This window comes from Enhydra lutris, unplaced genomic scaffold (assembly GCF_002288905.1).
Source record: "Enhydra lutris kenyoni isolate GAN:26980312 unplaced genomic scaffold, ASM228890v2 scaffoldscaffold13, whole genome shotgun sequence".
NCBI classification, from domain to species: Eukaryota; Metazoa; Chordata; class Mammalia; order Carnivora; family Mustelidae; genus Enhydra; species Enhydra lutris.
Genome location: NW_019154097.1, coordinates 49,921,766 through 49,949,614, shown reverse-complemented (window position 1 = coordinate 49,949,614; position 27,849 = coordinate 49,921,766). Strand labels below are relative to the sequence as shown.

Sequence of the window (27,849 nt, the reverse complement as noted above, 5' to 3'; positions counted from 1 at the left end):
CGAAGCGTCCCGTACTCCCGGCTCTGTTGGCCGGGTCTGGACAAGCCAAAGGCCGGCGCGGGCTCCGGGAGCTCCCGGCATCCTTCGGGCGGCGGCGGCGGCGAGGCAAGGCGAGGCGGAGGACCGTGTGCGGCGGGGCCGGTGGCGGGTAGAGGTGTGAGGGCGGCGAGGGACCTGAGGAGTAGTCGGGCCGGTGTGGCCGCCGCCGCCGCCATGCAGGAAATCATCGCCAGCGTGGACCACATCAAGTTCGACTTGGAGATCGCAGTGGAGCAGCAGCTCGGGGCACAGCCGCTGCCCTTCCCCGGCATGGACAGTGAGCGCGGGGCCGCGGGCGAGGGGCGCGACCGACTCGGCCCCGGGACCCCTCCCCCTCGGTTCGGGACGTCCTCTCCCTGGGTCCTGGGACCTTCTCCCCATCGGTCCTGGAACTCCTCGCCTGTCCTGGGACCCTCCTTCCCCCATTCAGACTCGGGAGCCCCCCTTTCTCCAAGCTCTGAACCCCTGGGACTATTCTAATACAGTCTTCAAGAGGGCAGGACCAGGTCTGGCTGTTCATATAAGTCTTGAATGAAAGCTGGTGTCCCGGATTGGAAATTACTTCCCTCCCCTAACTAAAAGAAAATAGTTAGGTATTCCTTCTCTCCACCTCCAGCACCCCCACCCCTCCACTTTGAGCACCCTCTTCTTGCTTTCATCAAAACTGGGCGGTTGGAAGAGTCTTACTGGAGGAAGGCCCACTGTCCCTCTCCGCGACAGAGATTCTCGGTTAGACTCTCAAGCTCCTTTGTAGGATGTGCACTCCTGAGAGCCTATCCCTCACTTTTCCTCTGGACCCCAGTTCGGGCCATTCATCACACCTGCGCAGCTGTTTGAGCTCCCTTCATTCTCCACCTTCAGATGATAGCTCCCCCACCCCCAACTTAGGTGCTGTCTAGTGCTTTAAAATAAACTAGCAGTTTTCTTCTCTCCTTTCTGGACATACTTGGAATCTAATGTTATAACATTAAAGCTTAGAGGTCTTTGGGTTCAGTCCACAGATGGGGCATCTGAGGCCTGGGCGGGGGAAGGGACGTGCTGGAGACCACTTGGTTGGTGGCAACTAGGTACGTGGTGGAGCCAGGTGAGCTCTCCAGTGTTCTTGACTGGTTCAGTCTGCAGTTTCCTGTGCCGTGTCCCGTAACTGCCAGAGGCCCTGTTCTCCCACGTGTCCGTGGCCTGGAAGAGCCTCCCTGCAGCCTCATTCCCCTCAAGTGGCCACATTTCTCATGCACATGTGACCTGAGTTGTCCCACTCATGCTGACGCTTCTCTCTAAGATATTGCTTCTACCCCTGAAACATACTTCTGGCAACCTTATTTTATACGCACACCACCTGCATCTCTACAATACACATCTTACAAGCGGCTGCTGGCCCATCGACACATGTGATCACTTCCTGCCTTTGCGTGCACGACCACCTTTGCCCATGTGGCCTTTCCCTGTGTTGATGGCATTAGCCTGAGGCCATGAAACCATCCATGCAGGGCAACTCCTTCCCACCCACCTTTCTCCAGCTTGGGACCGCACATACTTGAGTCTGTGAGGACAGGTGAGTAGCGAGGGGCCTACATACCTGTTCTGAAGAGGGTGAAGGACATGCCTGGCCACAGGTGCTGCCCTAGTTTGGACCTCAGACTTGATTGTCACCCTCAGCACTCTGCCCACAAGCCACTTCAGTGTGTTAAAGCCCTGGGAGGCCACAACCTTTTCTCCTTTGCCGCAGCACTTCATTGTTATCTTAGTTTTGGGAGAAGTGTCAGTTCTCCCCTGAAGGCATACTCTTAACCTGTCTGCCTGAGACCCAGGCCCCAGGACTGTGGACTTCTGGCTTCAAGGAATGAAGCAACGTTAGCCTCTGAGAAGAGCCCAGAAATATTCTTCCATGATGCTTTTCTTAATGTAAGGCTTTTTTCAACTTTTTGAAATGCAAATGAGTGACAACTTTTTGCCTTAAGCTTTTTGAGATGCAAATGGATGATACCCCCTTGACAGCCTTTAGTCTGTCCTAGCAAAATCTGCCTGCTTCCGAGAAGCCAAGGAATCTCGCAAGTTAGCAAAGCGAGGTATGAAAGTGGCTTTCCAAGATGCTGTTGGTGGATTTTCAGTAACTCTAACATGCCGACTGATAGAGAAAACTGTGAAGCCATGGACGGTTTATTCTAGCAGTCATGGCGAGTGAATTCCTGGGCTCATTTTGAAGGCTTACCCCCTGGAGTCACTAACAGATACCATGGCTGCCTCTGGGGAAGCAGAAGACTGTGCCTTTAATAATTGTGTTGGTGTTGCACCACTATGAACTAGATCACGGGCAGCCAGAGTGCCTCTGTGCCTTCCATTATGCTCTTCCCTCCGGAATAGCATCTCCTCTGAGGCCCACCCCTTCTCTGGAGCTTGTTCCGCCTCATAGTCCCCATTTGATTGATTGTGTCTCCTGTGAGCTCATTCCCTCCTTCTGCCTCATGTTAAAGGGCCTGTGAGTTAGCTCTCTGGAAAATCCAAGTCCGAACTGGGGGTACTTCTGTGAATTTGTGCCCCATCCTTCCCACACCCACTCCTAACTCCTTGAAAGCATCTCGCTTAGAGGAGGCTCTCAGAGTAACTGGGCTCAATATCGGTGTCTCACTTTGCAGTGAGTGTCGAAATGAGCAGCTTTGGTGTTTACCAGGCCTTGCTTTTTTTTTTTTTTTTTTTTTTGCCAGCCCCTGAACCCTTCATTGGTCAAAGGCAAGAAGGGTCCCCTCCCCGTGTCTTCAGCTGTCCCCAGGCACACTTCACTTTGTTTGACGCCTCTCCTTTCCTTCTGCAGAGTCAGGGGCTGCTGTCTGTGAATTCTTTTTGAAAGCTGCCTGTGGCAAAGGTAAGAAACCCCTGACTCCCCAACGTTCATCCTAAGGTGCTTTCCACCACCCTGCCCCCTAGCAGACTCGTAGGCCGGCAGACCTCTGGCTTGCATTGCTTTCTAAAGACTAGCTGTGTCCCTAGATGAAATTACTGCACTTCACAGGCGAGGAACATGAGGGGGTATTCTGCCTGAAACCTTCAACACAGGACGGAACCTCACTCTGAGTCTGCCTCCTCACCTCACTTAGCCTGTGGCCACAAGCTGACCTGTGACATGAACAGAAGGGCCAAGCACCAAGGTGTTCAGGAACTTTTCAAGATTGCAAAGTTAGTGAGTAGCTGAGCCAGTGTCTGGACCCAAGCCTTTCTGCTTCTACAGTCTATACGAGCTCATTATCTTCTGTATCATGTCATCAAAAACCCAGCGGTAGTCTGTCCTTGGGAGCCTTGTTCATACTAACCAGGCTCCAACAGGGGCTGCTGGAACCAGACTATCCACTAATTCAGAAAGAGACAGATTGCTTGCCGGGACCTTACGTGCCATGTATAGGTCTGGGCATTTTTCTTCCTGTAGGCAAATTTATTTGGAAACTAAATTTTTATCAGTGAGTAAGGAGCACAGAATTAGAGCAAGGGAATGGTTTTAATGGATGCTTTTGGCAAGTTTGGTTCTATAACTCAGTCACTTACTACAGAAAGAATAGACTTGCTGGGCAGATCAGCCAGGTTGATCGGGGCTGTCTGGTTAGACTATCATCTCCCGCTGGGCCCCTGGTCTTCTTCCCATGTCTGGACTTGGTAATTCTGCCTTCTCACCTGCCACCTTCTGTCAGACAGCTGTCCTTAACACAGGGCACTGCGGCTTATCTCTGTGTTTACTACTACTACTAGTTAGTTAACACATGTGGCCCGGGACTGCCATATTGGACAGCATAGATATAAGAGCATCCCTGCAAAGTTCTGTTAGAAGGGGCTGGTCTAGGTCTTTCCCAGTCACAACCTCATTCCGGTTGGGCCTTCCCAGTGGTCCTGCCAAGCCACAAGTTAGAAATAGGAATTTCCAAGGGTATGGCTCTGTCCCAGCTGGCGGCTGATCGCTCAGGTCCTGCTACAGAAGGAAGACCTCCCCCAGTTTGTATACAGTGCGTTTCTTCAGTTCCAAGGTTGATTTTCTTTCTTAATTCTTGGATGCTAAGTGGGCACTCATAACTAGAGGTGAAACCTGCTCGGAGTCCAGGCTTCTGCTCGTGGGCCTCTTTACCTTGTTTCTTATAAAGGGTTGCGTTTCCCAAACCCCAGCCTTTCCTTTACTACCCCTACAATTTTTTGCCATGTCTGCGTATATCATTAGAACTATAATTCAGTTAAGAAATGAGCTCATTCCCCCACCACCTTTAGAGATGTCTGTGAAATCCCACCTTTAGTTAGGTCTTCGTAAACGAAGTACGAAAACTTAAGATGTGTGGCTCTGTGCTGCCTGAAATCACATAGCCTTTCGCCAAGAGGCATCCACCACCTCCAGGACATGTCGCTCTCAGGTACTGGAGGGATGTGTGGGATGCAGGCCCCGCCCTCCTCATAGCACCCCATCTTCCTCGGCAGGGGGCATGTGTCCCTTCCGCCACATCAGCGGTGAGAAGACCGTTGTGTGCAAACACTGGCTGCGGGGACTGTGCAAGAAGGGGGACCAGTGTGAGTTCCTGCACGAGTACGACATGACCAAGATGCCTGAGTGCTACTTCTACTCCAAGTTTGGTGAGCAGATGCCCGGCTTTGGGAGCCCCGGGGAGGCTTCACGCAGATCTGAGGCCCAGAGGGGAGAAGCAGCTGCTCGGGTACCCGCATTTTCTGCCATGTCCCAGCTTTCTGGCCTCAGAACCTTAGGCCGTTCCCACCAAGTTCAGCTGGCCCGCTAGTTTCCAGTACTTTGGGGAGTTTGGGCGACCGTGCGGGGTAATGTAGCAGGTGCGTGCACAGTGCAGCTGGCTGGAGGCCTTCTTTCTGCTCCCAGTGGCCTTTTCCTCTCAATCAGCTGCTGCTTCCAGCATGGCGACTCCTTGTCCCCGGGGCTTCAGTTGGTTCTTTCTCTCTGGGAAAGTGATCCCAGGTCGTAGTTTGTAAGCGGGGGACTGTCTCCTGGTGGCAAAGAGCTCCACTCCTCACCTTGAGATTGCCTTGATCCCTGTGTAGAGAACATGAGTGCCCTTTCCTGTCCTGAGCGGACTTCGTGGAGAAGCTGGGGTGGGCCAGGGCTCAGCAGAGCTGTTATGCTCCCTGGTGGCACTTGAACCCCCTGGCTCTCTGCTGGGAGCCAGGTTGCACAGAAAGCCACCCTGTTGGTCAGGATGAGGGTGGGCTTTGGCTCTGGGATGCTGGCCTTGTGCTGGGGCCTGGCAGGGGGCCGGACACCTGCTCTACTCCCCACGGTGGGCTGGGTGGTACTGGGCATGCCGCACGGTTGCAAAGCACTGTCTTCGGGAGACATTAATTATTCCAGCAGCCCAACAGGGGTGGCCCACCAGTTTATTAAAGACATTTGTGGCTTTTTTTGTAGAGGTAGTGTAAGCTATGAAGTCAGAGCACAGAGGGTCAGAAATAGCTTCTCAACCCTGCCTCACCCATACTGGAATCAGCACGGGAAGGGGGCATCCCCTTCCATGGGAGCCATCTCCCATCTGGACCCAAAAGCAGGAGCCAGCCCTCCTGGACAGACCTTTCAGGGCACCTCTGCAGCCTGGTCTGGGTTGCTTCATTCCTGCTGGGCCCGGCAGCCCCCCGATGCCTCAGGTGCGCCCCCCGACAGAGCCTCGCCAGGTGCGCGGGTACTGTCTGCAACTCCTCTCACCTGGGACACAAGTGAGGATCCTAGTAAACAGGACAGACCTAGTCCTTGTCCCGCGGTGCTTTTGCCCTAGTGGCCCAGGGAAAGAGGCCGCTGACACCAGTGAGACAAAGATGGAGATTATTGCAGGACGTGCTCTCAAGGAGCTAGACAGTTATGGGACCACACGAGGACTATTGTGTCCTTTAGGCTGAATGGTCAGGGAAGGCCTGTATGAGGGGTGAGAGCAGAGCTGGGATCGGAAGGCTAAGAAGGGGCTGGTCAGGTGGGGGGCCGGATGGGGTGCCAGCATGGCCAGGGAGGGGGAGCCTGGGGAGGGGTGGGCTGCACCTCACAGCGATTTCTGGTATGTCTGGGAAGGAGTACGTACATTTCCTCTGACCAACAGAGATCAGATTGGCCTTTCATGTGTAACATGGGTCGGGGAGGGCAAGCCTGGGGATGGCACAGCCCCCAGCTGGGTCAGTTGCTCCTGAGAGGAGTTGTCATCACAAAGCCTCCATCGCACTCGACCCCAGGGATCCAGCCTCGAGTTCCCAAGTCTTCCCTACTTTTGTCCTGAAAGAAGCAGAATTCTCAGACCTTCCCCTGTCCGGCTCGTAGATGCGAAGGGCTGATCAGAGCAGACCAGTCATCTCCTGGACTCAGTTGGTGCCTTTGCGCATTTGGGGCCCCCCCCAGTGCCCAGGATACCCCATTTAGGTAAGGGGTAGAGCCATGAATTATTTGAGGAGTGTGTACCCTGTGCCCGGCTCTGGGTCCCTGACCCTCAAGGCAGCATGGACACGTGAGAGGGAAGCACCATGTACAATTCATGTACACAGTCCCCGTATAGGTCAGGAGACTATGGCTCTGTGACACTGCCCTGGGGCTCAGGACTTGTCAGGCCAGGAGGGGACATGAGAAGCACCTGACCCTCTGCCACACAGCAGGCCACAGCCTCGAGAAAAGCTGAGGGGGGTCTGAGGCCCCTGTCCCTGAGCTGCCCCGATGGATGTGTACCTGGCTTTCCCTGCAGGGGAGTGCAGCAACAAGGAGTGCCCCTTCCTGCACATTGACCCCGAGTCCAAGATCAAGGACTGCCCTTGGTACGACCGTGGCTTCTGCAAGCATGGTAGGTGTCGGGTGGCTGGGCCCCCAGCAAGAGGCCAGTCCTCTCTTCCTGTGCCCACACGACCCTCTACCTGTCCCACCTGTCCCACCTGTTCCGTCTGGGGCTAGCGAGGCTTTTTTACACCCTCAGGTCACCTGAGCCTCCCAGACCTCCCGCGTGGACGGCCTTCTCTCCCGTATTTTCTATAAGGAAACTAGCATTGAAGAGGTCGTGGGCCCTGCCTGCTATCCTCTGTGAATGGATACAAGGCAGAGCCCGCATCTGGGGCCTTGCTGTCGTTCTCTGCACCCCAGGCAGTGGTGTGGGCAGGGCTCTGACTGGCCCAGGGGCACGAGGGCATCCCCCGAAGCAGGGCGTCTGAATGTCCTGGACACTTGGCTCCGCAGGTCCCCTGTGCAGGCACCGGCACACACGGAGAGTCATCTGTGTGAATTACCTCGTGGGATTCTGCCCGGAGGGGCCCTCGTGTAAATTCATGCAGTGAGTAGCCAGACCCTATTCTCCCACCCTGCTCCTGCCCGAGGCCCTGCTGCCCTCTAGATCTTTCCTGTGTCCACCTGGCCTTTGATCACTGCAGGTGTCACAACTGGGCCTGGGGCGGGGGCCACTACTGCTCCCTGAGCTCAGAGGTGGCTCTGCCTAGTAGGCCAGCACTTAACCTTTCCTGGGTCATAGATCTGAAGAAAGCTGGTCTCCGTGGTCCAGGAAAGCTCATGTCTTGCATGTCAGTTAGGGACCTCTGGTTAAGAACCTGGGCCCTAAAGGAAGGAGACTTCAGTTTGGGGGCCTCCTCTGTGGAGGCCGTAACCTTGAGATTCCATGTACACTAGTTCAGATAGCTCTCCACAAGTGTGTGTGTGTGAACAGAGAGAATAGAGAATGTCCCCATTTCACACCTGAGAACACCGAGGCTCGGGGCTCAGCCACTGGCCAGGGTCTTGTGGCGGTAGGGCTGGCACCTGAAGCTGGGTTCTCTTCGCCCAGCAGGGCTCTTAGCTCCTCTCATGGGCCTTCATGCACATCTGTCACTTGGGGTGACTATGGAGTCGGACTTCTCCGGGTACTGCAGAACAGTGGTGTCCCCCAGTCCCCAGGCTGCTTCCATCCACCCCAGTGACACCTGCGCAGAAGCACAGGTGCCCGGTCACTGCCACACGTGGGCAGGTGGGTGGGTGCTGCGCACTTGGTCCCACTCCCGAGGCGAGAGCCAGGGAGCGTGTCCTGCTAGCGGTGGTCTGGCAGCTGAGCTAGACCCTCGGGAAAAGGGCGCATGTTGTGGGAGGCAGCACTTGCTGCGGGTCCCATGGCTATAGGTATGAGCAGAGCTGGGTCTGAGTCCAGGCGAGTCCATTCGTTTCGCCTCTTTCCCAAGGCTTCAGGGACAGAGCTGAGAGCCAGCACCCACCCCACGTCCAGGCTTGCCCTGTGTCTGGGCAGAGAGGCTGCCTGTGATTTCCCAGAGCCAGAGTTGGAGAACAGTGCCTGGCCTGGCCCCTCACTCATCCCCTCTTCTCCTCCCCTTGTTCTCATACCCTCTGGCTGCGGGGTGACCAGCCCTCGATTTGAACTGCCAATGGGAACCACCGAGCAGCCCCCACTGCCACAGCAGACGCAGCCTCCGACAAAGGTACCGTGCCCCGGCCCCAGTGGTGCCTGCCCTGGCACACAGTCGGCCACTCACCCGGCTGGCGACATGTGAGAGGCAGGGGAGGAGGTGGGACAGGAGGGGAGTCACCCTGAGTTCCAGCAGAAAATTCTGCATCTCGCTCTAGAGGTGGAGGGCTGTCTGCGAGAGCCGAATGCTCCCTGGGCTTCTCTTCCCTTCTGGCCTGGCCAGTGGCCCTGCGGCACCCCCTCGGGAGCCAGAGTGGGGGGCAGCACGAGCGCTATGGGTCTGCTGCTCTTGCTTCAGGTTCCAGCCCTTCCCTTTATAAACAGGGAAACAAAGTCCTCGAGGGCGGGCCTCACTTGAGGTCCCACAGCCGGGCAGGAGCACCTGCGAGCTGACCTGGGGCTGACCGGTCCTCCCACCCGTGCCAGTGTCCTTGCTGCCCCGTGTGGAGGTTCCTGGCAGGGAGGGCGGGCTGGGAACAGGGATGAAGGACCAGCTGGCTCCACCTTCCTAGACAAGGGGGTCCCCTTGTGATCCTCAATCATAAAAGGAAGAGATGCCAGAGACACGTGGGAATCTGCAGCGCCCTCCCCCGACCAAAACGAAGGGCACCCTGGGTTTGGTTATGGGAGTGGAGTGTGGGGGGCCCAGAAGAAAGGCTGTTCAGGTACGCTAAGCAGGGTCTCAACAGGCTGAGTAAAGCTGTCTACTGATCTTGAATTCTTACCTTTTACTTGGTTGACCTCTGAGCCCTTTGCCAGAGCCCTGTCCATCCTTGCGTGCTAACAGGCTAATTCAGGAAGGCATGGGGCCGGCCAGACTCCTTGCACTGACTCCCGCCCTCAGGCGGTTGTGGGATAACTCAAATAGAACCCATCGCAAAGCCAGGAATTCCCGAGTGTGGCAACAGCCATGACAACTGGGGGTTTCTAGCTCACTGCTCCTGTATTTACGAGGTCCAGAGCCAGGAACCCTCTTGGTTGGGAGGTGGCCTAGCCATCCAGTCCCCACCCCAGGAGCCCCTGTCCCCCTTGCTCACATGACTCCCTAGTGGAGGGCCCTCTCAGCCCCTAGACCACAGGTCAGCATGTCAGCCTCCAACTGTTTTTCTGTGACTGTTGCTCGCCGTGTAGGCTGCTAAACATCTGGCTGAACCAAGCGTTCATCCTGACCTGAAGCTAGAACCTCAGAAACAAAAGTAAGGCCTGCTCATGCCCTCGCCCTGCTGCCCCAGAGACCTCCTCGTCTCTTTGGTGTTTTGTTTTCTACTTTTATTTTTCGTTTTTGTGTGTCTGCATGGTGTTTTTCGGGCAGCGGCTCCTGCCATCATCACCAGATGTTTCTTTTCTGCCCGCTCTCCTGAGCGGGGCCGCCACGGAAGCCCTTCTTCCTGCTGGTCATGCGGGAGCAGTCCCGCCCTCTTTTTTCCTGTCCCCATTGGTAGTCTGCGTGCACGTGTTTTCCGCAGTAAAACCGTGTTGTGTAACTCTTTCCAGCAAAGTAACAATCCGCCATTACAAAGGTCGTCCTCCTTGATCCAGTTAACGAGTCAGAACTCTTCTCCCAATCAGCAGAGAGCCCCGCAGGTCATCGGGGTCATGCAGAGTCAAAACAGCAGCGCAGGCAACCGGGGACCCCGGCCGCTGGAGCAGGTCACCTGTTACAAGGTGAGTCCCAGGGCTGGGGGATGGGGCGAGGCCATTCCCTCATTTCCCACATAGTTCATTTTGAAAAATGATACCGTCATTGTTTCTGGACCGTAAGAGTGAAAATGGGCTACTCTGGTGGGCTAGAGACCATCCTGCTTCCTTCCACGACGCACTAAGGCCAAGTGAATGATCACACATGCTGCTGATGAAAGGACGGAGCTTGTAGGAAAGGGAAGCTGGTAATAAAGTAGAAGCACATGTCCCTGGGAAGGGAGTAAGCCCTGAAGCCTCTGGATGTCCTCACATCCTACAAGGCGTCCCCAAGGGAAGGGGACAAAGCTTTAAACCCACGCAGAAAGAAAAGCACTCCTCCCACCAATACACACACACCCCTCAGGGAATGGGTGAACTTTTAAAAAACCTATTTGAAAGCGTCTCATTCTTAGCTCTGGAAGGAAAGGTAGAGGTCAGTGCCTTGAGAGTTTATAGTCACCAGGGGAACCTTCATGAGCTCGGGGCCGTATTCACACCCCAGTGAGGACTAGAAAGCTATAAACTGAGTTTTCCAATCTGAAACAGCCCCACATGGGGGCCCCTGGTGCCTGGCTCTACAAGAAATTTATTCTCAACCCAATCACATATAATTCCCACAGCTAAGTCCTGAAGAATGAGTTCGTAATTAAAAATCACAAAACCTAGAAGGAAACAGCCACCACTGAGGGAAGTCAGCAGAAACAACTGATAACAGAACTAGGCCAGAAAAACTTCAGATTTGGGGATTATTAGACAAAATACAAAGTTACCTTTCTGGTAGAAACGTTTAGATGACACAGAAATGTTGGGAGCAGTGTTGTCCCCATTCCCACCTTTCCTGAACCAGCCGCTTGATTCCGTGGGCTGTGTCATCACAATCTTTGGGTTTTGGTGCTCCTTCACATCCCACGTGGAGAACTGCTGTGGCAAACTTTTATATTCACACAAGCGCAAGGAAAGTCTATTTTAATATAAATAGGGCCCTGGGATACAGAATGTCCTGTAGTCTTTTTTTTCTTGATAATACATTGTGGATCATACTGTCGGAAAACGTAAATCTAATCTGTCTCACTGGTGCCTTAACAGAACTGCAATTTACCAGTCCTCTGCTGGTAGCAGTTTGGTTTCCACTGCTAAAACCAGTGCTGAATCTGACACGTAGAGGTCTGTGAGCTCTTGCCTCATAGCGGCATCCGTGCCTACAAGTAGAAGGTCCAAGTCAGGAGACGTATGCTTAGCTTAAATTGGTCCTAGAACTTTCCCTCCAGGAAGGCTGAGCCACTCCCACAGCCATGAGACACTCACCGAGCCCCTGCTCTGGACCAGCCCAGCTGAAACAGAGTGTTCGCACTCTTTCCTGGGTGGGAGGGGGGTTGTGTTCCGCAGGGAGGGGACGGCAGGGGCCCCAAACCACTAAAGGCCACAGATTTCTGAGTCTGAGTCCCACCAGGTGAGGAGAGTACAAAAAGGGGTTGTGCCTCCAACCAGTCACTACCCAGTACGAGGATGGGCAGGTGTTCTGAGGCAGTGCCACTAGCATCCCGGCCCCCCGCCCCTCTCGTCCCGGGACCCTGCAACAGGCTCTCCTACATCCTGAACTTAGGTGGAGCTAGAACCTACTACCTCTTCTCACCACACACGCTTTACAGGCACCTCGTGGGAATCCTGGGTTCTCCAGGATCGGCTGTGGAGGCCAATGGACATGCCAGGTGCTGTGAGCAGGGGCCTGGTTCGTCCTTCCCTCTGCTTCTCTCACTGGTGGGAAGGGCCAGCTGGCAGCTCCACGGACCATTCAGCCACACAGTCACACCTACAGATCAGGCAGACTTGAGAACACGGGACCTGTGGGCTTGGGAGACACAGCAGGTGGGAGATCCGGGCCGGGACCGGGTAGAGCCCAGCATTCTAAGCCGAGGAAGCCAGGACTGCGAGGGCCCTGGGTGGGTTAGTGCAGAGTGGGTGCCCCCTCCTGTCTCCTCCTGACCCTCTGTTCAGTGCTTGAGGCTGCCATTCAACATTTTAAATCCCTTCTGCTTTCTGAGTAACAAGAATGAATGAAGAGAAGCTAAGGAAGGGCCTGGATAATCAGCCAGGACAAGTCAGAATCCGTGCTAGATTTTTGAAGTGATGCTCTGGGTCTGTTTGCCCAAATCTAACCATTGTCCCATCTCTCTGATCCTGTAACAAACCCATCTGGGGGGTAGCTTGGGCAAGTGTCCAAGAGCCAGGAGGGAAAACTGGGTGCAGCCCACTGTGTCCATGACAATGAGTTGGGGGGAGGAGCCTGGTGGCTTCTCTCACGTTGTTGCCTCCTGTCTCCAGAACAGTGCCTCAGAAAGGTAAGTGACGGGCCAGCCACACAGAGGGGCTTGGTACCCAGGCAGGTGGGGGAAGTCTGGTGCCATGGGATTCTTATCGTCCTGCCACCCACCGTGAGACCTCCCATGGACAGGCCCGTGCGGACATGGGCCCAGCCTGCAGGAGCTCCCCTGCCGTGTGCTCTCACATCAGCCTCTGGCTCACAGATGTTCTTCCATCTGCCGAGTTGCTGCAGCTTCTGGGCCACTATACTCTGGAGCTCCTTCTCCTTCGTGTTTGAATGAGTCTGTGCCACTGAGAATTTCAGAGTCCCATCCCTAACCTGGTGTTCAGTGGGTGCAACCTTACTTGAAAGTTGCATTTGAAAATGGTGTTTTTTTTTCTGTCTCCTCCCTCCCTCCCTGCTGTTCCCAGTGTGGCGAGAAAGGACACTACGCCAACAGATGCACGAAAGGGCACTTGGCCTTTCTCAGTGGACAGTGACAGCAGCTGGAGCCAGCTCAGAGCAGCCCAGAGGGCCCCGCTGTTGGGAACCACTCTGGGCCCTCGCTGGGAGCGTGCATTGAACTGTTTAACGCCAGTGTTGGTGCAGCGCTGGCTGGGGCTGGCAGACAGGCACGCTGGGGCTATCGTTTTGAGGGGCTACGTCTGTCAGTTTCCTTATCACTTTGCTGTAATCTTTTTTTAAAAGGGGACAAGTGCTCTAGTTTGGTCCTTCCAAGTCGGCATCATGTTTATCTAGTATCCGTACCTCCTGTCCGATCTCCCTGCACACCGCCCTTGGGGGAAGGGAGGAGGTTGTGGCAAAGGGCTTGTGCTAAGCAGTCGGTGTGGAAGGTAGCCCTTCCCCTCGAGGCCTCATCATTAAACACCAGTTCTTGGTGACCCCGGGGGCTGGTGGATCATTTAAAGCTTCGACCAGGTCATGCCTGCTTCTTCCATGTCCTGCTGAATTCAGAAGCTATGCCTGTCGATGTGATTTGAACGGGGCAGCCCTTCAGGGCAAACTTAAATGCACTTGTTGCCTCAGCCTGGTCCTGCTCCAAGGTGGCAGTGGTGGAGAGGAAGGGCACAGGGCTCTCCGGGGTGAGGGTCTTTTTCCTCTGGGCTGATTTTCTTGGAGCACCTACTTGACTGTGGGATATCTCAAAGTGTACCTTCAGCTGGAGCTGCAGAGCACCCGTTAAATCGAGGCCACGGTCCATCTGTGCACCTACCTCCTGGCCTGCCGAGCATCTACACAGTCATTCAGCTTTGGCCTCCGGAGACCCCCCTGCCCCCGAACCTGGAAATGTGAAACTGTCACCTGCAACCCACTGGGCAACTGGGCCCATTCAAGTTCCATCACAAGAAGACTTTTTATGAGGTTGATTAAAAGCTTGTTTTTTAAGCCGCGTCTCATTACTTCAGGGACCCCACGCCAAGGAGAGGACTCCGGCTGCTGGCCGCGTGAGATGCCCGGGCACCAAGCTTTGATACCGGTGCTTCCTTGTCCCCTTTCGACACATACATCTCCCGGAGGGAAGGGACTCTGTACTGGCAGCTGATAGTCTGGAAGCTTTGGCCTTGTTTGGAACAGCCAAGTGAGGTTCTTACGTCATCTCAGATGCTGGATTATACCTGCTTATTCAAATTCGGATCTTCTACAAGATAATTAGCCACAGCATCAGTTTGTTCTTACCATACACCCCAGAACTGGTTTCTAACTTCCCTTTAAGGAAGACCTCTGATGAAGGGTAAGGATGGGGTTGGGGGGGAGCTGGATACAGGGGCAGTTGTGAGCTCTTGTCAGGGCCTGTGTTTTCCCTTGCTTCCCTGAATCCTCCCCCAGGCAAGGAAGCTTCCTTAGCAGGAGGGCCCACAACACTGCAGCCTGGCAGCAAGGTGGAGGAGGGGAAGGCGTTCTCAAGCATTCTCAAGCATTGGGGCTTCGGGGCTTCTGTTCTGATGTAAAAGCATCAGCTGACAAAAAGCCGCAAGTGCTTAGAACACTCCAGGTGCGAAGAGCAGGGCGACCCCTCCAGGCACTTCACAGGCTCAACTAGATGACAGCCCACCTCCTGTGAGCAGGGACCGGTCCGGAAGCCCACTGGTTCAAAGGCCTGAGCTGTGGACACGAATGGCCCTTTGGGAACTACTGCAGCAGAAGCTCAGATAGGGCAGGGAAACGGCTACACCAGGCAAGCAGTCCAAGTACCAGTCATCTTTTATTGGACGTTAATTCTGAATTAGGATATGAAAGGATTCAAGGGTGCCAAGCAAAGGTCATGGTCAGGAATGCCGCGCGTGTGCCTCCACACTGGGCCCTCTTCAGTGGTACTTGCGTAGCCGCTCGTGTTCTGAAGTTAAAAAGGCAAGATGGTGAGTTTCTTTAAAGGTGTAGTGAAAGTGCAAGATGACAGGTGGGGGAGAGAAGGCCATCCCGAGAATTTCAGGAGATAACCCAGAACCTGCCTGCCAGGCTCTCAGCAGAACGAGCAGACGTGGAGGTAGCACCCCAGGAGCCAATCTGCTGCCCAGCCAGCCTCTTCCCGGAAGGAACACACGCTCAGACCCAGTCCCCGAGAGCCTGGCCTCCGGAGCCAACATCACCCTGGCTTTCTGACCGGTGGGGGCTGCTGCAGACCCTCTGCCACCATCTCCCACCCATAAGCCCTTCTCGGGCCTCAGACCCAGGACAAGCTGCCCTTTTCCAGAACACAGCACAGACGCCAGACTGTACCACTCCTGTTTCTCTCTTCGCACTGGCTGCTAGGAACATGAAGCCAAAATTTTCCACCAACCCTCAGCGGAGCCTGCAGCACCTTACAGAATGCTTCCTAAGTATTACCTTTATCTGGCTTCGTGTTAGTTTTCCTGTCTTTTCTTTGCCACAATTTTCTCGCTTAAAATAGCATCCTCTATACTATATTTTCATAAGTCCCTCCCAATTTTTCAGCTGCCATAGAATGGACTTGTAAACCTGACAGCGAACCAGTCCCACCCAGCAATGAGAAAACCCAGAGGGTGGGGTGACCAGAGAGACACTCACTGAGTTCCTTATAACAACGAAAGTAGTTGAAGACCACATAAGCTGCCAGCACCATAGAAATCCCAGCGACGCCCCCCTTCTTCACATTGACATACTTGTTGTAATACCGGTAGTAACCTGCAAACACGAGAGGAGGCCACTGTTTGCTGTGAATGCTTCATGTGGTGCAAAGTCGAGTCTTGTCTTATATTCAGGGACCCAGTTCCGTTCTGACTCTTGAAGCCACTCACCCTCAATTCACTGCCTGGTTACGGGAAAGTCCCAGTCCCCCTTGGGTCTTGCCCTGGGAGCCCAGGACTAGGCCCACGTGGATCCTACCCTGATGCTCTGGCCTTCACCTTAACAGACTTGGCTCAGCCTGCCAGCCTTTGATCCTACCTCACCCTCATGTCCAGCCCTAGGGATCCCCTTACCCTAATTCTGACCAAAAATCCAACCCTAAGTAAAGGCCACATGGCTGAGGCTGGCTAGGTCTCCCCCTGTTGGGGAAGAAGGCTTTGTGCCATCATCTCTTTGCTAGGTACCCCCACCAGTGAGGAAACAGTTTCTGCCCTCTTTTGGGCTTGTGGCTTGGCTGACAAAGATTGAAATGATTCTAGAAGGCCCTGGTTTATAGCAGTGAGGGAAGCTATGAAGTCAGGGACTGTTGTCACCAAGTATAGGGAAAAGGCAGAGAATTCTAATCTAAGGAAAGGCCTCAGAGGGGCCTGAAGCCAGAGACTACACAGCATCTGTGGGTTCATGTGAGTCTCTGATTCCTGGAATGAGGACAGGGACCCCATGGGACTGATGTGACCATGCACAGACCTGAGGGACAGATCATTTCAAACATCCATCCTGGAAGTTTTGCCTGACAGGGGGATGAGCATTACATTATGGTCTAATGTCCACTATGCTTTAAACTCATTCTCCTCTTTAAGACATCTTATGACAAAAATGCTCATAGACATTTCTTTAAGATGATGGCAGTGGTGCCAATTCCAAGCAGCAGAAAACATTTTCGTGGCTAAAATTAATCTTAGAACTAGCCTCTGATAGGGCCAGTCACCAAACACCGAGCTTCAGGGGCTAACAATCTGACCCTATCCTCCTCTACATACTGGTCTGAGACAAGGCCTTGACTGCTCGATTAATTCAGGGAAAAGGGAGACCAAAAGACCCAGAAATTTGTTCTTTTTTTAAACGTGGCTCTGACCTCTTTGAAATGCGCCAGCAATGCCCTTAGGGGTGAAATCCCGCATCAGTATCCAGCTGGGCAGCTCTCCTAGTTTCACATCCAAGAGCTTCTTCTCCTTCAGGGGTACTGAAAAGGAAGAGCAGAAAACACACACTGAAAACCCTCCAGTAAGACAAATAGCATCCTTTTACGTCACTTACTTCAACCATCCATAAAGTCACTACACAGAGGCTGCACACAAGGAATATTACAAATAACTATATCACACGAATTCTCACCGTTTTAAGCCAGAGGGTATGTAAAGTTTTACTAATGATCAAGATTTGAAATAACACCTTACTGGGAATAACTATGTAAAAACAGAGCCTAAGGGCCATGAGGAATTAAGTAATCAAGTGGAGGACAGAAGAGAAAAATGCCTACAAAACTAATATTTACATGTATTACCTCATTTAATCTTCACAGTAAGTAGCTAATGCCTTTGTTTTACGAGTGGGGGAGACTGACTCAGAGGAGTGAGGCAACTTGGCCAAGTTCACACAGCATGCAGACAGTAGAGGCAGGGCTCAGCCTTAGGTCTGGCTCCCATGCTCCTGCGGACAATCTGATACTTCAAGCATCCTACCTGGGTCCATAATGTTAATATGCCATAATAAAATGTTAAATGTTAAATGCCATAATAAAAACCACCCCACGTGATCCAATGGGCCCCAGATAATACTCCAGTGAGACTGGGGACAGAACAGGAAGGCTATATCATAATTATCTCGGCTTAAGAGTAGATTAGGAAGGGGACCGGAGGAGGCAGAACTGTGAATGTTCAGATGATCATAAGGAGAGAATAGTCTCCTTTCTCATCCTTCCCACAGAGATCAACTTTAAAAAGCTGCTGGGCAGGGGTGCCTGGGTGGCTCAGTGGGTTAAAGCCTCTGCTTTTGGCTCAGGTCATGATCCCAGGGTCCTGGGATCGAGCCCCGAGTCGGGATCTCTGCTCAGCAGGGAGCCTGCTTCCCCCTCTCTCTCTGCCTGCCTCTCTGCCTACTTGTGATCCCTGTTTGTCAAATAAATAAATAAAATCTTTAAAAGAAAAAAAAAAAAAAGCTGCTGGGCAGGTACCCTCTTCAAGGCAAGGAGTCAAAGACTATTGTCCTTTCTTAAAGATTACCAACCACAGAAGGACTCAGACCAAAATCACTCAAAGAAAGATTTCTTCTCCATTTTGGGGAACCAAGGAAAGACTAAGGCTCGGTAAGGACCAGCCTCACTGAAGGGAACCCCAGAGATCTTCTGACATCTCCCAACACTTAACAAAGGCAGGGGTGGTTGGGCCATGAACAGAAATACACGGCTTGGGGCGCCTGGGTGGCTCAGTGGGTTAAAGCCTCTGCCTTCGGCTCAGGTCATGATCCCAGGGTCCTGGGATCGAGCCCCGCATCGGGCTCTCTGCTTACCAGGGAGCCTGCTTCCTCCTCTCTCTCTCTCTGCCTGCCTCTCTGTCTACTTGTGATCTCTGTCTGCCAAAAAAATAAATAAAATCTTTAAAAAAAAAAAAAAAAAGAAAAGAAATACACGGCTTTATGGCAGCTTCTCATCTGCTATGGGTCACCTGGAGAACCAGACATTGGCCCAAATGGACCAGATCCAGTGTTTGTCAAGAGGCCACAAGTGACAGGTGGGGGAACAAGCCTAAGACTTGCAGACATCTAGGTTGAGGGTTACGGTTTAGGCTGTGTGTCCCAAATAAACGGGCCTGAACCTTCTATCTAGTCTCAATCCAACAATACGGAGCACCTACTGTATACCAGGCAGTGGGCGCCACAATGTGGCTACAGCACTGACCGCAGACAGGGGCCTTGTTCTCAGGAGCCAACATTCTATCGCCAGACGACCATCTCACCCACTCATCTTAGCAGGCTCACCACACTTCCGCTAGACCCCTTTCTGCTTCTTTACCTGAGGGCCTTTGTATGTGCCGTGCTCTTAGATCACCGCACAGCCAGCTCAACTTAAATGCCATTCCCTAAAAGGCCTCCTTCTCTGCCCACTTCACCTCAAGCACTAAACATGACTTCCTAAATAACCTCTGAGCTCCAGTTTCCTTGTCTGTGAAATGGCTTACTCCAAGCACTAAATGAGAATCTACATAAAAACTTTTGGAACAGCACTCGGAACTGTGAACTATTATATTATTCTTGCTGAAATGTCATTACGGTCTATGTGAAACAAATGAAAAAGACAGAAGTAGACAAAGAAATGGCTCACAAACCAAACTTAAGGACATTTTAAGCAGCTGGACTTTAGGGATTAATTGCATCCTTTAGTTCCTTTACAAACAAAACTGTGATGTGATTAGTGTGGTGCTATTTTTCCATATGAGATAGTCTCAAATGAATTTCGGGATATGTTCCAAATCTCTGTTGGAGAGGTTAGTGTCAACGATAGCAATACCACACAATCATGTCATTAGAGAATGGCCTCTACCTTTCTCTGTCACCCTGTCCATGCTATTCTTAGAAAAGTTTAACAAGTACACATTTTTACAGGCCAGTGTTGTCTTCACTTGGTTCAGAAGGCCACGGTCCAAGAATAACTATACCATGTTCCTTCTTGAACAAGAACACATTCAGCACCTTTGCTACAGTCCCGAAGCCTTCTTCCATGCAGTGAGGAGTGCAAACATGTGATTCTAAAACCAACTGGCTTTATATATGGCCACACGGTGGGGAGTGCAGGACAAAAGTATAGATGGAACTAGAAGGGCCGAATGTTGCTAACTGTTGACGCTGGGTAATGAGTCTAAAGTGTTCATTACATTACTGCTTCCCTTCCCTTTGAAATCGTCCATAATAAAAGGTTTAAAAATGCTTTTAATCATAGGACTATGTTGGGGGAGGTATACAAAAGAAACAGTGTTTTAAGTCAAAGTATTTTTGACCAATAAGGCTGGTAACTTAAAAAAAAAAAAAAATCAGGTCACTTCTGATCCCACAAACTTATGAAAACATACTCGGCACTCTCACAACCACATTCAGAGGCTGGCATGGTGCCTTGGCACATCACTGGAGAAAGCAGCCAACAACTTAAAATTCATTTTTCTGTATATTTAGACATATAAAGAGGTTTTCCTTAACAAAAACTAAGAAATTTATAAAGACGGGGGAAAAAATTCACACTGGGCCTAAGGAGAGCCAAATACAGCACCATCATAAAACTCTGAGAGATCATCAGATTGGTCAGAGGCACATCTACCCTTTTTCCAAGACTGTGTCTCTTAATGGAAGAGGAAGACCTCAGTGCTGAGCAGCAGAACTGGAACCCTCCCCCCAACACTTCCCGCAGTGCCGCACATCCCTCCCTCTGCACTCACTGGCTCCCACTAGTAGAGGGCAGTGGTAAACAGGGCAGACTTGGGGGAGTCACGCATTCTGGGTTCAGTGCCATTTTGCTGCTGTGTGCCCTAGGACAAGTACCTGCCCTCTGTGCCTCAGTTTCCTTTGTAAAATAAAGTTAAGAACAGCAGCCATCGGGGCACATGGGTGGCTCCGTCGGTTAGCATCTCCCTTCAGCTCAGGTCATGATCCTGGGGTTGAGCCCCTCATTGGGCTCCCTGCTTCTCCCTCTGCTGCTCCCCCGCCTGTACTCTCCTGCTCTCTGTCAAATAAATAAATATCTTAAAAGAAAAGAAAAAAAAAAAAAGAACACCAGCCACCTTGGTAATTGGCTGTAGGTACTATGTAAATGGAAATTATCTTTCTGTCTATGAGCTATGTGAAGGTGGGAGCAACCCCACACACAGTTCATAGTCATAACAGATTTCCAGTGAAGGCTGAGAAAGGACCGTATGTTCTTGGGAGAGTAGGTGGCTCCTTGGTCTGATTTTATGACTTCAAAAAAAGCATACTGTCCACCTATATGGAGAGACATGAAAATGCTAAGTGTCTTCTGGGTGCTAAATACACCCTAGGGGTCGGCCACAGAGTAAAGAGCCTCTGTAACTTTTTTTTTTTTTTTTTTTAAATTTAAAAAAAACCATTCTATTTCACACGCCATACAAAAACAGATCACAGGAAATCTAACCCATTGGCCACAGTTTGCTGACCCAATCTCATCTACTGCTGTTAATTCATATTTCCATCACTTTGCTTGCTAAGGAACTAGTAGCTTTATGCTCTGGCGAAAGACACCAGCTAAAAGACTGTTGAGTACTTCAGAGACCTGGAGTTCAACTCCTTCACCTAGGGTGATGCTGAATGGGCCAGCCATGGCATGACCCCGCTCAAAGGTCACAGAGTGGAAGCTGAGATGACAAGTACTCTAACAGCAGGCCAGGCAGTGTTTCAAGAACCTTACACGTACTAAGTTGTTTAATCCTTCGTCCACAGTGCTCATCACTTCTCTCTACTGAAGTGATGCAGAGTTGCAATGCCTCCTTTTCACTTGTCCTCTTGTTTAAACAACACAACCACGGCTGATTAATACTCTCATGCTCATTTGTTACAAATGGGAAAAAATAGCACCATTCTCATCTTTTCTGATCCCCTCTTCATTTCTCCAGGCTGATATTAAGAATATAATAACTGAGGGGCGCCTGGGTGTCTCAGTGGGTTAAGCCTCTGCCTTCGGCTCGGGCCATGGTCTTGGGCCATGGTCTTGGGGTCCTGGGATGGAGCCCCAGGTTGGGCTCTCTGCTCAGCGGGGAGCCTGTTTCCCGCTCTCCCTCTGCCTGCCTCTTTGCCTATTTGTGATCTCTCTCTCTCTGTGTCAAATAAATAAATAAAAATCTTTTAAAAAAGGAATATAGAAATTGGGTAAAACACACGGGTTAATCAAAACTCTGCCTCAGGCAGGCTACACACATTGCTGACCCTTATTTTCAACTTTAATATGGGATCAATGTTCCAGACAGAGGCTTACTGACAAGGCTACTGAGAGAAGCGCTGGGACTAAAACATGGTTTCCGTACTTAAAAAAAAAAAAAAAAATCGGTGTGCACAGTCCGGTAAGTGTAGATTTACTCACGCATGTCACTGAAAAACCTGCAGATCATAAAGCCATCCTTGCGATTTAAACTCCGTTTACCACGAGGTCCCAGACTCCTAGGTTTGCATCTCAGCTCAGCCCTCTCACTAGTCGTGACCTTGAGTAAGTCACCTCACCTCTCTAAGCCTATTCAACGCGTATTCCACACATACGCGTCCAACCCGACGTGGTCTCAGGCACCGTCCTAGGCGTTCGCTCCTCCTGAAGAAGCTTAATCTGAGCTTCAGCTTTGTTAAGAAGGGCAGAAGCTGCGCGCAGGGTTCAAATGCAAAGCGCCTGGGCTACGACGGGTCAATATTATTCAGCAAGGAGGAAGAGTGGCCGGAGGTGGTGCAGTCCCCAGCTCGCAGACGCATCCTCCGGGTGCCCTCACTCCCGCCGCTGCAGCCGAGGGATGCGGGCCCTTGAGCAGGTGGGCTGCGCAGCTGAGTGAGCGAAGGGTCGAACGGTGAAAGGCTCTAGACAAAAGGCTCGGTGCACCTCTGGTGAGGCCACAGGGAAGGCCCTGAGCGAAGGGCAGGCGTCTCCGCAGCCCCCTCCCCTCCCAGTGTAGCTCTGAGCCCCGAATCCCGGAACACGGGTCCTGCCTTCAACCTTGCAACCTTAACTGGGTACAAGTACTCACCGACTGACGCCATCTTGGAGTCCTGGGTGTCCGCTCCGCCGGGCCGCGCAAGGACTCCTGGGTAGGGAGCTGGCGCCCCCGTCGGCCGGGAAGCAGAGGTTTATGGGAAGCAGGTCGCGGATGCCGGGAGTCTGGAGCTGCAAGTGCACCATATGGGGGAAGGGCAAGTACCTGGAGGGCAAAGCCCCAAGATTCCGCAGGGGTAGAGGCGGGTGGAGACGGAGGGATACGGAGAAGGGGGACCGGGTGGTGATAGTAGGGCTCAACCTGAGCTTTCCATCCAAGGAGGGAGGAGACTGGAAGGGACCTAAAGATGGGAAGTGAGGAGAAAAGAGCATCCCGGCTTTCTTACTTTGTCGCCTTCAAATTGTTGTGGGAGATTACAGGGGCCTAAGATATATGTCCCAGCTCTGGGCTGGGCTCTGAAGACAGAAAGAAGCAAGACCCTAGGGGTACACAGCTCCAGCCCTTATTTCTTCCACTTTTCCAAACACAATGATGCCTCACCATCATTTTATTTTTTTCTGAAAAGGCAACGATAACCATTCCTGGTTAAGGAGTTCTGACTTGGACAGGACGCTTCGACTCCCTGAACTTCATTCACTTCCTTCTCTAAAGTAGGGGTACAATGCAGCCGGCACCAGCAGACAGTGGCAGGGGAGCTGCCTGCCTCAGGGAACTCTAGGATGCCACAGTTTTCTTCCCTGTTCAAGAAAGAGCCTAAGTGTAAAAAACCAGAAGGATTTGTAGACATAAATAAATAAATAAGGATTTGTGGTTATGTGAAAAACCAGGACTGACAACGCACTCTAGAGTTACCATGCACAGGGTTCCCTAAGACCCATGATTTCTAAGCCTTAGCCATTCACCTTCAGAAGAAAACAGGGACAAGGATCTTGCTGTCCCTGGAGCATGATGTAAACATTCTGGGCTAGAGGCTGAGTGCCATGATCCATGTCCTCGGCAAGAGGGCTGCAATTTTCTCCCTTCATAGGTCCATCAAGAAACTGGACTGTGCACTGGGGCAGAGATACACTTTGTTGATATTTGTTTCCTCATAAAAGTTTAATTCATTTGAAATACCTTTTCTTGGGACACCTGGGTGGTGAGTCAGTTAAGCATCTGCCTGCAGCTCAGGTCATGGTCCTGGGGTCCTGGGATCAAGTCCCACATTGGGCTCCTTGCTCAGCAGGGAGCCTGCTTCCCCCTCTCTCTCTGCCTGCCTCTCTGCCTACTTGCAATCTCTGTCAAATAAATAAATAAAATCTAAAAAACAAAATAAAACAAACAAACAAACAAACAAACCCATGCTCTCTGAGGTGGCTTTGGATGGCATGTTCATGAGTTGCTGGAAAATTACTTCTCCAGTCCTGGTAAATTCAACAACTTGTCACCAGCAATGGATGGGGGTAGGAGGCATCATTACCCATTAACACGTGTTCTTTTGTTTTTTCTTTCTGGTTTTGGGGTTTTTTAGAGAGGGAAGGGCAGAGGGAAAGGGAGAGAGAGAATCTTAAGCAGGCTCCATGCTAAGCATGGAGCCTGATGTGGGGCTGGATCTCACGACCCTGAGACATGACCTAAGCTGAAATCAAGAGTCAGACACTTAACCAGTGGAGCCACCCAGTAACCCCTCTCTTAAAAGGCACAAAGATTACAAATGAAATTTATACCATAAGTCATGAAGACAAAATGAGAGATGAGGGAACATAAAAATAAGTTGTAAAAGGTGGTGAAAAAATTGAAAATGGGAATCAACAAAAATATAGCACATTATAAAGAGAATTTAAGAGACAGTGTTGTAGACGAGGAATGATGTTGAAAACACAACGGAAAAGAAAAGTGGTACAAAATATCATATTTTTAAATGATGAAGGGATCAATAAAGGTAATGGGGAAGAAAGGTGTGAATGTGTATAAAAATGGAGAAATGTGGGCACCTGGGTGGCTCAGTTGGTTAAAAGACTGCCTTTGGCTCAGGTCATGATCCTGGAATCCCAAGATTGAGTTCCACATCGGGCTCCCTGCTGGGTGGGGAGTCTGCTTCTCCCTCTCCCACTCCCCCTACTTATGTTCCCTCTCTCACTGTCTCTGTCAAATAAATAAAATCTTTAGGGGCACCTGAGTGGCTCAATGGGTTAAGCCTTTGCCTTCGGCTCAGGTCATGATCTCAGGGTTCTGGGATCCAGCCCCACATCAGGCTCTCTGCTCAGCAGGGAGCCTGCTTCACCCCCCCATCCTCACCTCCTACCTACTTGTGATCTCTGTATGTCAAATAAATAAATAAACTCTTAAAAAAATAAATAAAATCTTTAAAAATATATATTTGTGGGACGCCTAGGTGGCTCAGTGGGTTAAAGCCTCTGCCTTGGGCTCAGGTCATGATCCCAGAGTCCTGGGATCGAGCCCCGCATCGGGCTCTCTGCTCAGCAGGGAGCCTGCTTCCCCCTCTCTCTCTGCCTGCCTCTCTGCCTACTTGTGATCTCTCTCTGTCAAATAAATAAATAAAATCTTAAAAAAAAAATATATATATATATATGTTTATTTGAGAGAAAGAGCATACACGAGAGAGTGGGGGGAGGGGTAGAGGGAGAAAATCTTCAAGCAGACTCTTCCCACCCACTGCCCCCCCAACCTGCCCCAGTGCAGAACCCAAAGAGGTGCTCAACCTCTCCACCCTGAGATCATGACCTGAGCTGAAACAAGAGTCGGGTGCTCAACAACTGAGCCACCCAGATGCCCCTCAACACGTGAATTTTTAGAAGATACAAACATATAGTCCATCAAAGAAACCTAAAGAAGTGATGTAAATAGAATTAAATGGTAATTCTCCAGAAGAATCTGTCCCCGTCACTCTCAGCTCATGGGCAGAGGAAACTCACCGAGCTGAGTTTGCTGGCCCCAGGGTGCTGGTGATTGGAATTGACTGGCTGTGTGTTTAGGAGGGGGGATGACTGGATCTAAGGTTATAGGGACCTGGTGAAGTGATCTCATTTCATACTAGAATGTGATTGTCAAGTCACCCACAAGAGCCCTGACACTTCCCAGTGTGGACATTTTTGAAAAAAGTTTTCAAAACTATCAAAGAGTGTACTTTCTCGGGGAATTAGTGCTGAGAAATCGATTGGGACATTTTCCAGATGTGATGTTTGTGTTAACAGAACTCTACATGTGAGAGTTGGAGTTGGATACTGTAAAGTTGTTTTTTTTTTTTTTTTTTAAGATTTTATTTATTTGACAGAGAGAGTGAGAGCACAAGCTGGGAGACAGGGGAAGACGGAGAAGCAGGCTCCCAGGGAGCCCAGCACAGGACTTGATCTCAGGACCCCAAGATCATGACCTGAGCCGAAGGCAGCCGCTTAACCAACTGAGCCATTCAGGTGCTCTGGGTCCTATAAATTTAATTCTGTACTGGGGAAGCAACATTATGTTGAGATAATTAAGATACTGGCATAGTACCTTCGATGGAACACGATGCAATATTTAAAGTTGTGATTGAAAGGATTAGGCAAAATGGAAGATGTAATACTTAAGTAAAATAGATTCTGAAATGGTATTTATTATATCTATCTATTTGTTTGTTTGTTTGTTTAACTAATTTATTTATTTTAAAAGTAGGCTCCACACCCAACATGGGGCTTGAACTCACAACTCGGAGATCAAGAGTCCCATGCTCCGGTGACTGACCCAGCCAGGTGCCCCAAAATAGTACTTATTATTTTTAAATAATTATTTAAGACAAAATTTTTACAAGTGGATAATATCTGAAGGGAATGTTAAAATATCCTCGTTAAATGATGGCGCTTTGGTGTTTTCTTCATTTAAAATTTCTTTTATTAAGGTTGTATTTTTAGGATCCCCAACAGTTCTGTACAAACTCTGGGCTCCCCAGCAATCTGACAGTGTGTTGCTCTGACCCTAAACTGCATATCAAAGGTTTTGAGAACTGAAGTAGAGTAAGCAACTACCCAGGTCCCAGACCAACCCGTGTGTAGTGTACACGCAGGACAAATAAAAAAAAAAAACAAAACACTGCAGAGCGTTGGACAAACTCCAACACCCACTCATGATAAAAACTCTCAGTAAACTAGGAACAGGGTGAAACTTTCTCAACTTGAATAAGACTATGTATAAAAAATTCTCCAGCCAACATCATATTCAATGAAGGGAAACTAGAACCTTTCCCACTAAGATCAAGAACAAGGCAAGAATGTCCCCTCTCACCACTCCCTTTCAGCATGGCACCAGAAGTCCTTGTTAATGCAATAAGGCAAGGTATACGACTTTGGAAGAAAGATGTAAAACTGTCATTATTCGCAGATGACATGATTACCTAGAAATTCTGAAAGAATCAACAACATTCATGGAACTAGTAAGTGATTGATAGTAAGGTCGCAGGTACAAGGTTAACATACAAAGGTCAGCTGCTTTCCTATATAATGAACCAACAGAACTTGAAATTAAAAACACAGTATCATTTTACATTAACACCCAAAACTATTAAATACCTAGGTATACATCTAACAAAATATGTACAAGATCTACAGGAGAAAACTTCAAAGCCCTCCCTCATATGGTTGGGGATTATCCCTAAAAGGAGGCCTTGTCTTAGAGAGCACGTGTTTGTACAAGTAGACCGGTGGAATGGGCGATCTCTCTCTCTCTTTTTTTTTTTTCCTGCACATGGATTATTTTTGGCAGACCTATAACATTGAATTCGTTTAAGATATACAATATAATGATTTGATATATGTATATATCATGGAATGATAGTCCACTCTTTTATATATATAAATTTTCATCAATTCCCCACAGAGCTGCTTAGTGCCGGCTCCGCCCAACGATCTGTGATGAGCTGTGAAGTGTAACTGTCCGGAACAATCCTGAGACTTCCCACGATGAAAAGCACAGAACTTTGCGATAAAAACGCAGTTCTTACCTCATGGCTAGTTTTCCTTGGTCCCTGGGTTCTGAAAACGCATTAGTAGTGTCTGCAGGGGAACGCACTTGAAGCTGTTCCTGTCCTGCGGAGTACAAGTATCTCTGGAATAAGGGGCACCCCCCACCCCGTTCATTAACTGAAACCTTGGCTTTTTTATGTATAAAATCCAGGCTTCTGGCCCTCAGCCCTCCACCCGAGGGAGTGGTCATCACGCGCTCGCCTCCGGACTCTGGGGCCTTCCAGGCTCCGGAGGTCTGCACGGTGGGCTCGGGCGACGCTTGTGTCCCCCACGCGTGCCAGGTGGCGGGTGGAGCCGGGGAAGAGGAAGAGGGGACGCAGCGGCCACCAGCCGCTCCTTTCCTCTTGCTGGTGAGCCGCGCGCGCAGCGGTCTCCAGACCCTGCTTTCCAATTCACGCGAGCCAGCAGCTCCAGAGCCTCGCCAGAAGACAAGCGCTGTTCGCCTCCAGGTTCTCCCCTCCAAGCTGCGACCTTGGATCAGACCCTCGGACCTGGCGTGGCACCCGCTGAGGACAAACCAAATCTGTGAAAGAGACGAGGACTCCCGAGGGAGAGTAGGGAGG

The 27,849-nt window shown here is 50.9% G+C and overlaps 2 protein-coding genes across 7 annotated transcripts; one reads left to right on the top strand and one right to left on the bottom strand.

Moving 5' to 3' along the window:
- The first annotated feature begins 104 nt into the window (after window positions 1–104).
- Window positions 105–14,560, top strand: LOC111145872 (cleavage and polyadenylation specific factor 4). 5 transcript variants are annotated; one of them, XM_022501154.1, is made up of 8 exons: window positions 105–316; window positions 2,849–2,899; window positions 4,486–4,638; window positions 6,744–6,839; window positions 7,226–7,319; window positions 8,394–8,466; window positions 10,026–10,118; window positions 12,867–14,560. In XM_022501154.1, exons 1-8 carry the CDS (start codon window positions 214–216, stop codon window positions 12,933–12,935), a joined length of 732 nt encoding a protein of 243 aa, XP_022356862.1. In that variant the 5' UTR covers window positions 105–213; the 3' UTR covers window positions 12,936–14,560. The 5 variants fall into 5 exon arrangements, with proteins under 5 accessions (XP_022356862.1, XP_022356860.1, XP_022356859.1 ...); XM_022501152.1 differs by having other exon boundaries at window positions 10,023–10,118; XM_022501151.1 differs by having other exon boundaries at window positions 9,993–10,118.
- Window positions 14,561–14,640: 80 nt separating this feature from the next.
- Window positions 14,641–22,376, bottom strand: LOC111145874 (ATP synthase, H+ transporting, mitochondrial Fo complex subunit F2). 2 transcript variants are annotated; one of them, XM_022501158.1, is made up of 4 exons: window positions 22,326–22,376; window positions 16,679–16,786; window positions 15,484–15,600; window positions 14,641–14,791 (listed from the first exon to the last, which is right to left on the bottom strand). In XM_022501158.1, exons 1-4 carry the CDS (start codon window positions 22,336–22,338, stop codon window positions 14,763–14,765), a joined length of 267 nt encoding a protein of 88 aa, XP_022356866.1. In that variant the 5' UTR covers window positions 22,339–22,376; the 3' UTR covers window positions 14,641–14,762. The 2 variants fall into 2 exon arrangements, with proteins under 2 accessions (XP_022356866.1, XP_022356867.1); XM_022501159.1 differs by lacking the exon at window positions 15,484–15,600 and having other exon boundaries at window positions 22,326–22,365.
- Window positions 22,377–27,849: the final 5,473 nt, after the last annotated feature.

Excerpts from the sequence above, each read along its gene's own strand:
- LOC111145872 (XM_022501149.1), top strand. The coding sequence starts at position 214 with ATGCAGGAAATCATCGCCAGCGTGGACCACATCAAGTTCGACTTGGAG. Across the intron at positions 317-2,848 it reads GCCCTTCCCCGGCATGGACA|AGTCAGGGGCTGCTGTCTGT; the intron begins GTGAGCGCGGGG and ends TTCCTTCTGCAG. Across the intron at positions 2,900-4,485 it reads GAAAGCTGCCTGTGGCAAAG|GGGGCATGTGTCCCTTCCGC; the intron begins GTAAGAAACCCC and ends CTTCCTCGGCAG.
- LOC111145874 (XM_022501158.1), bottom strand. Across the intron at positions 15,601-16,678 it reads TGCTGGCGCATTTCAAAGAG|GTTACTACCGGTATTACAAC; the intron begins GTCAGAGCCACG and ends TCGTGTTTGCAG. Across the intron at positions 14,792-15,483 it reads TCGTTGTTATAAGGAACTCA|AACACGAGCGGCTACGCAAG; the intron begins GTGAGTGTCTCT and ends TTTTAACTTCAG.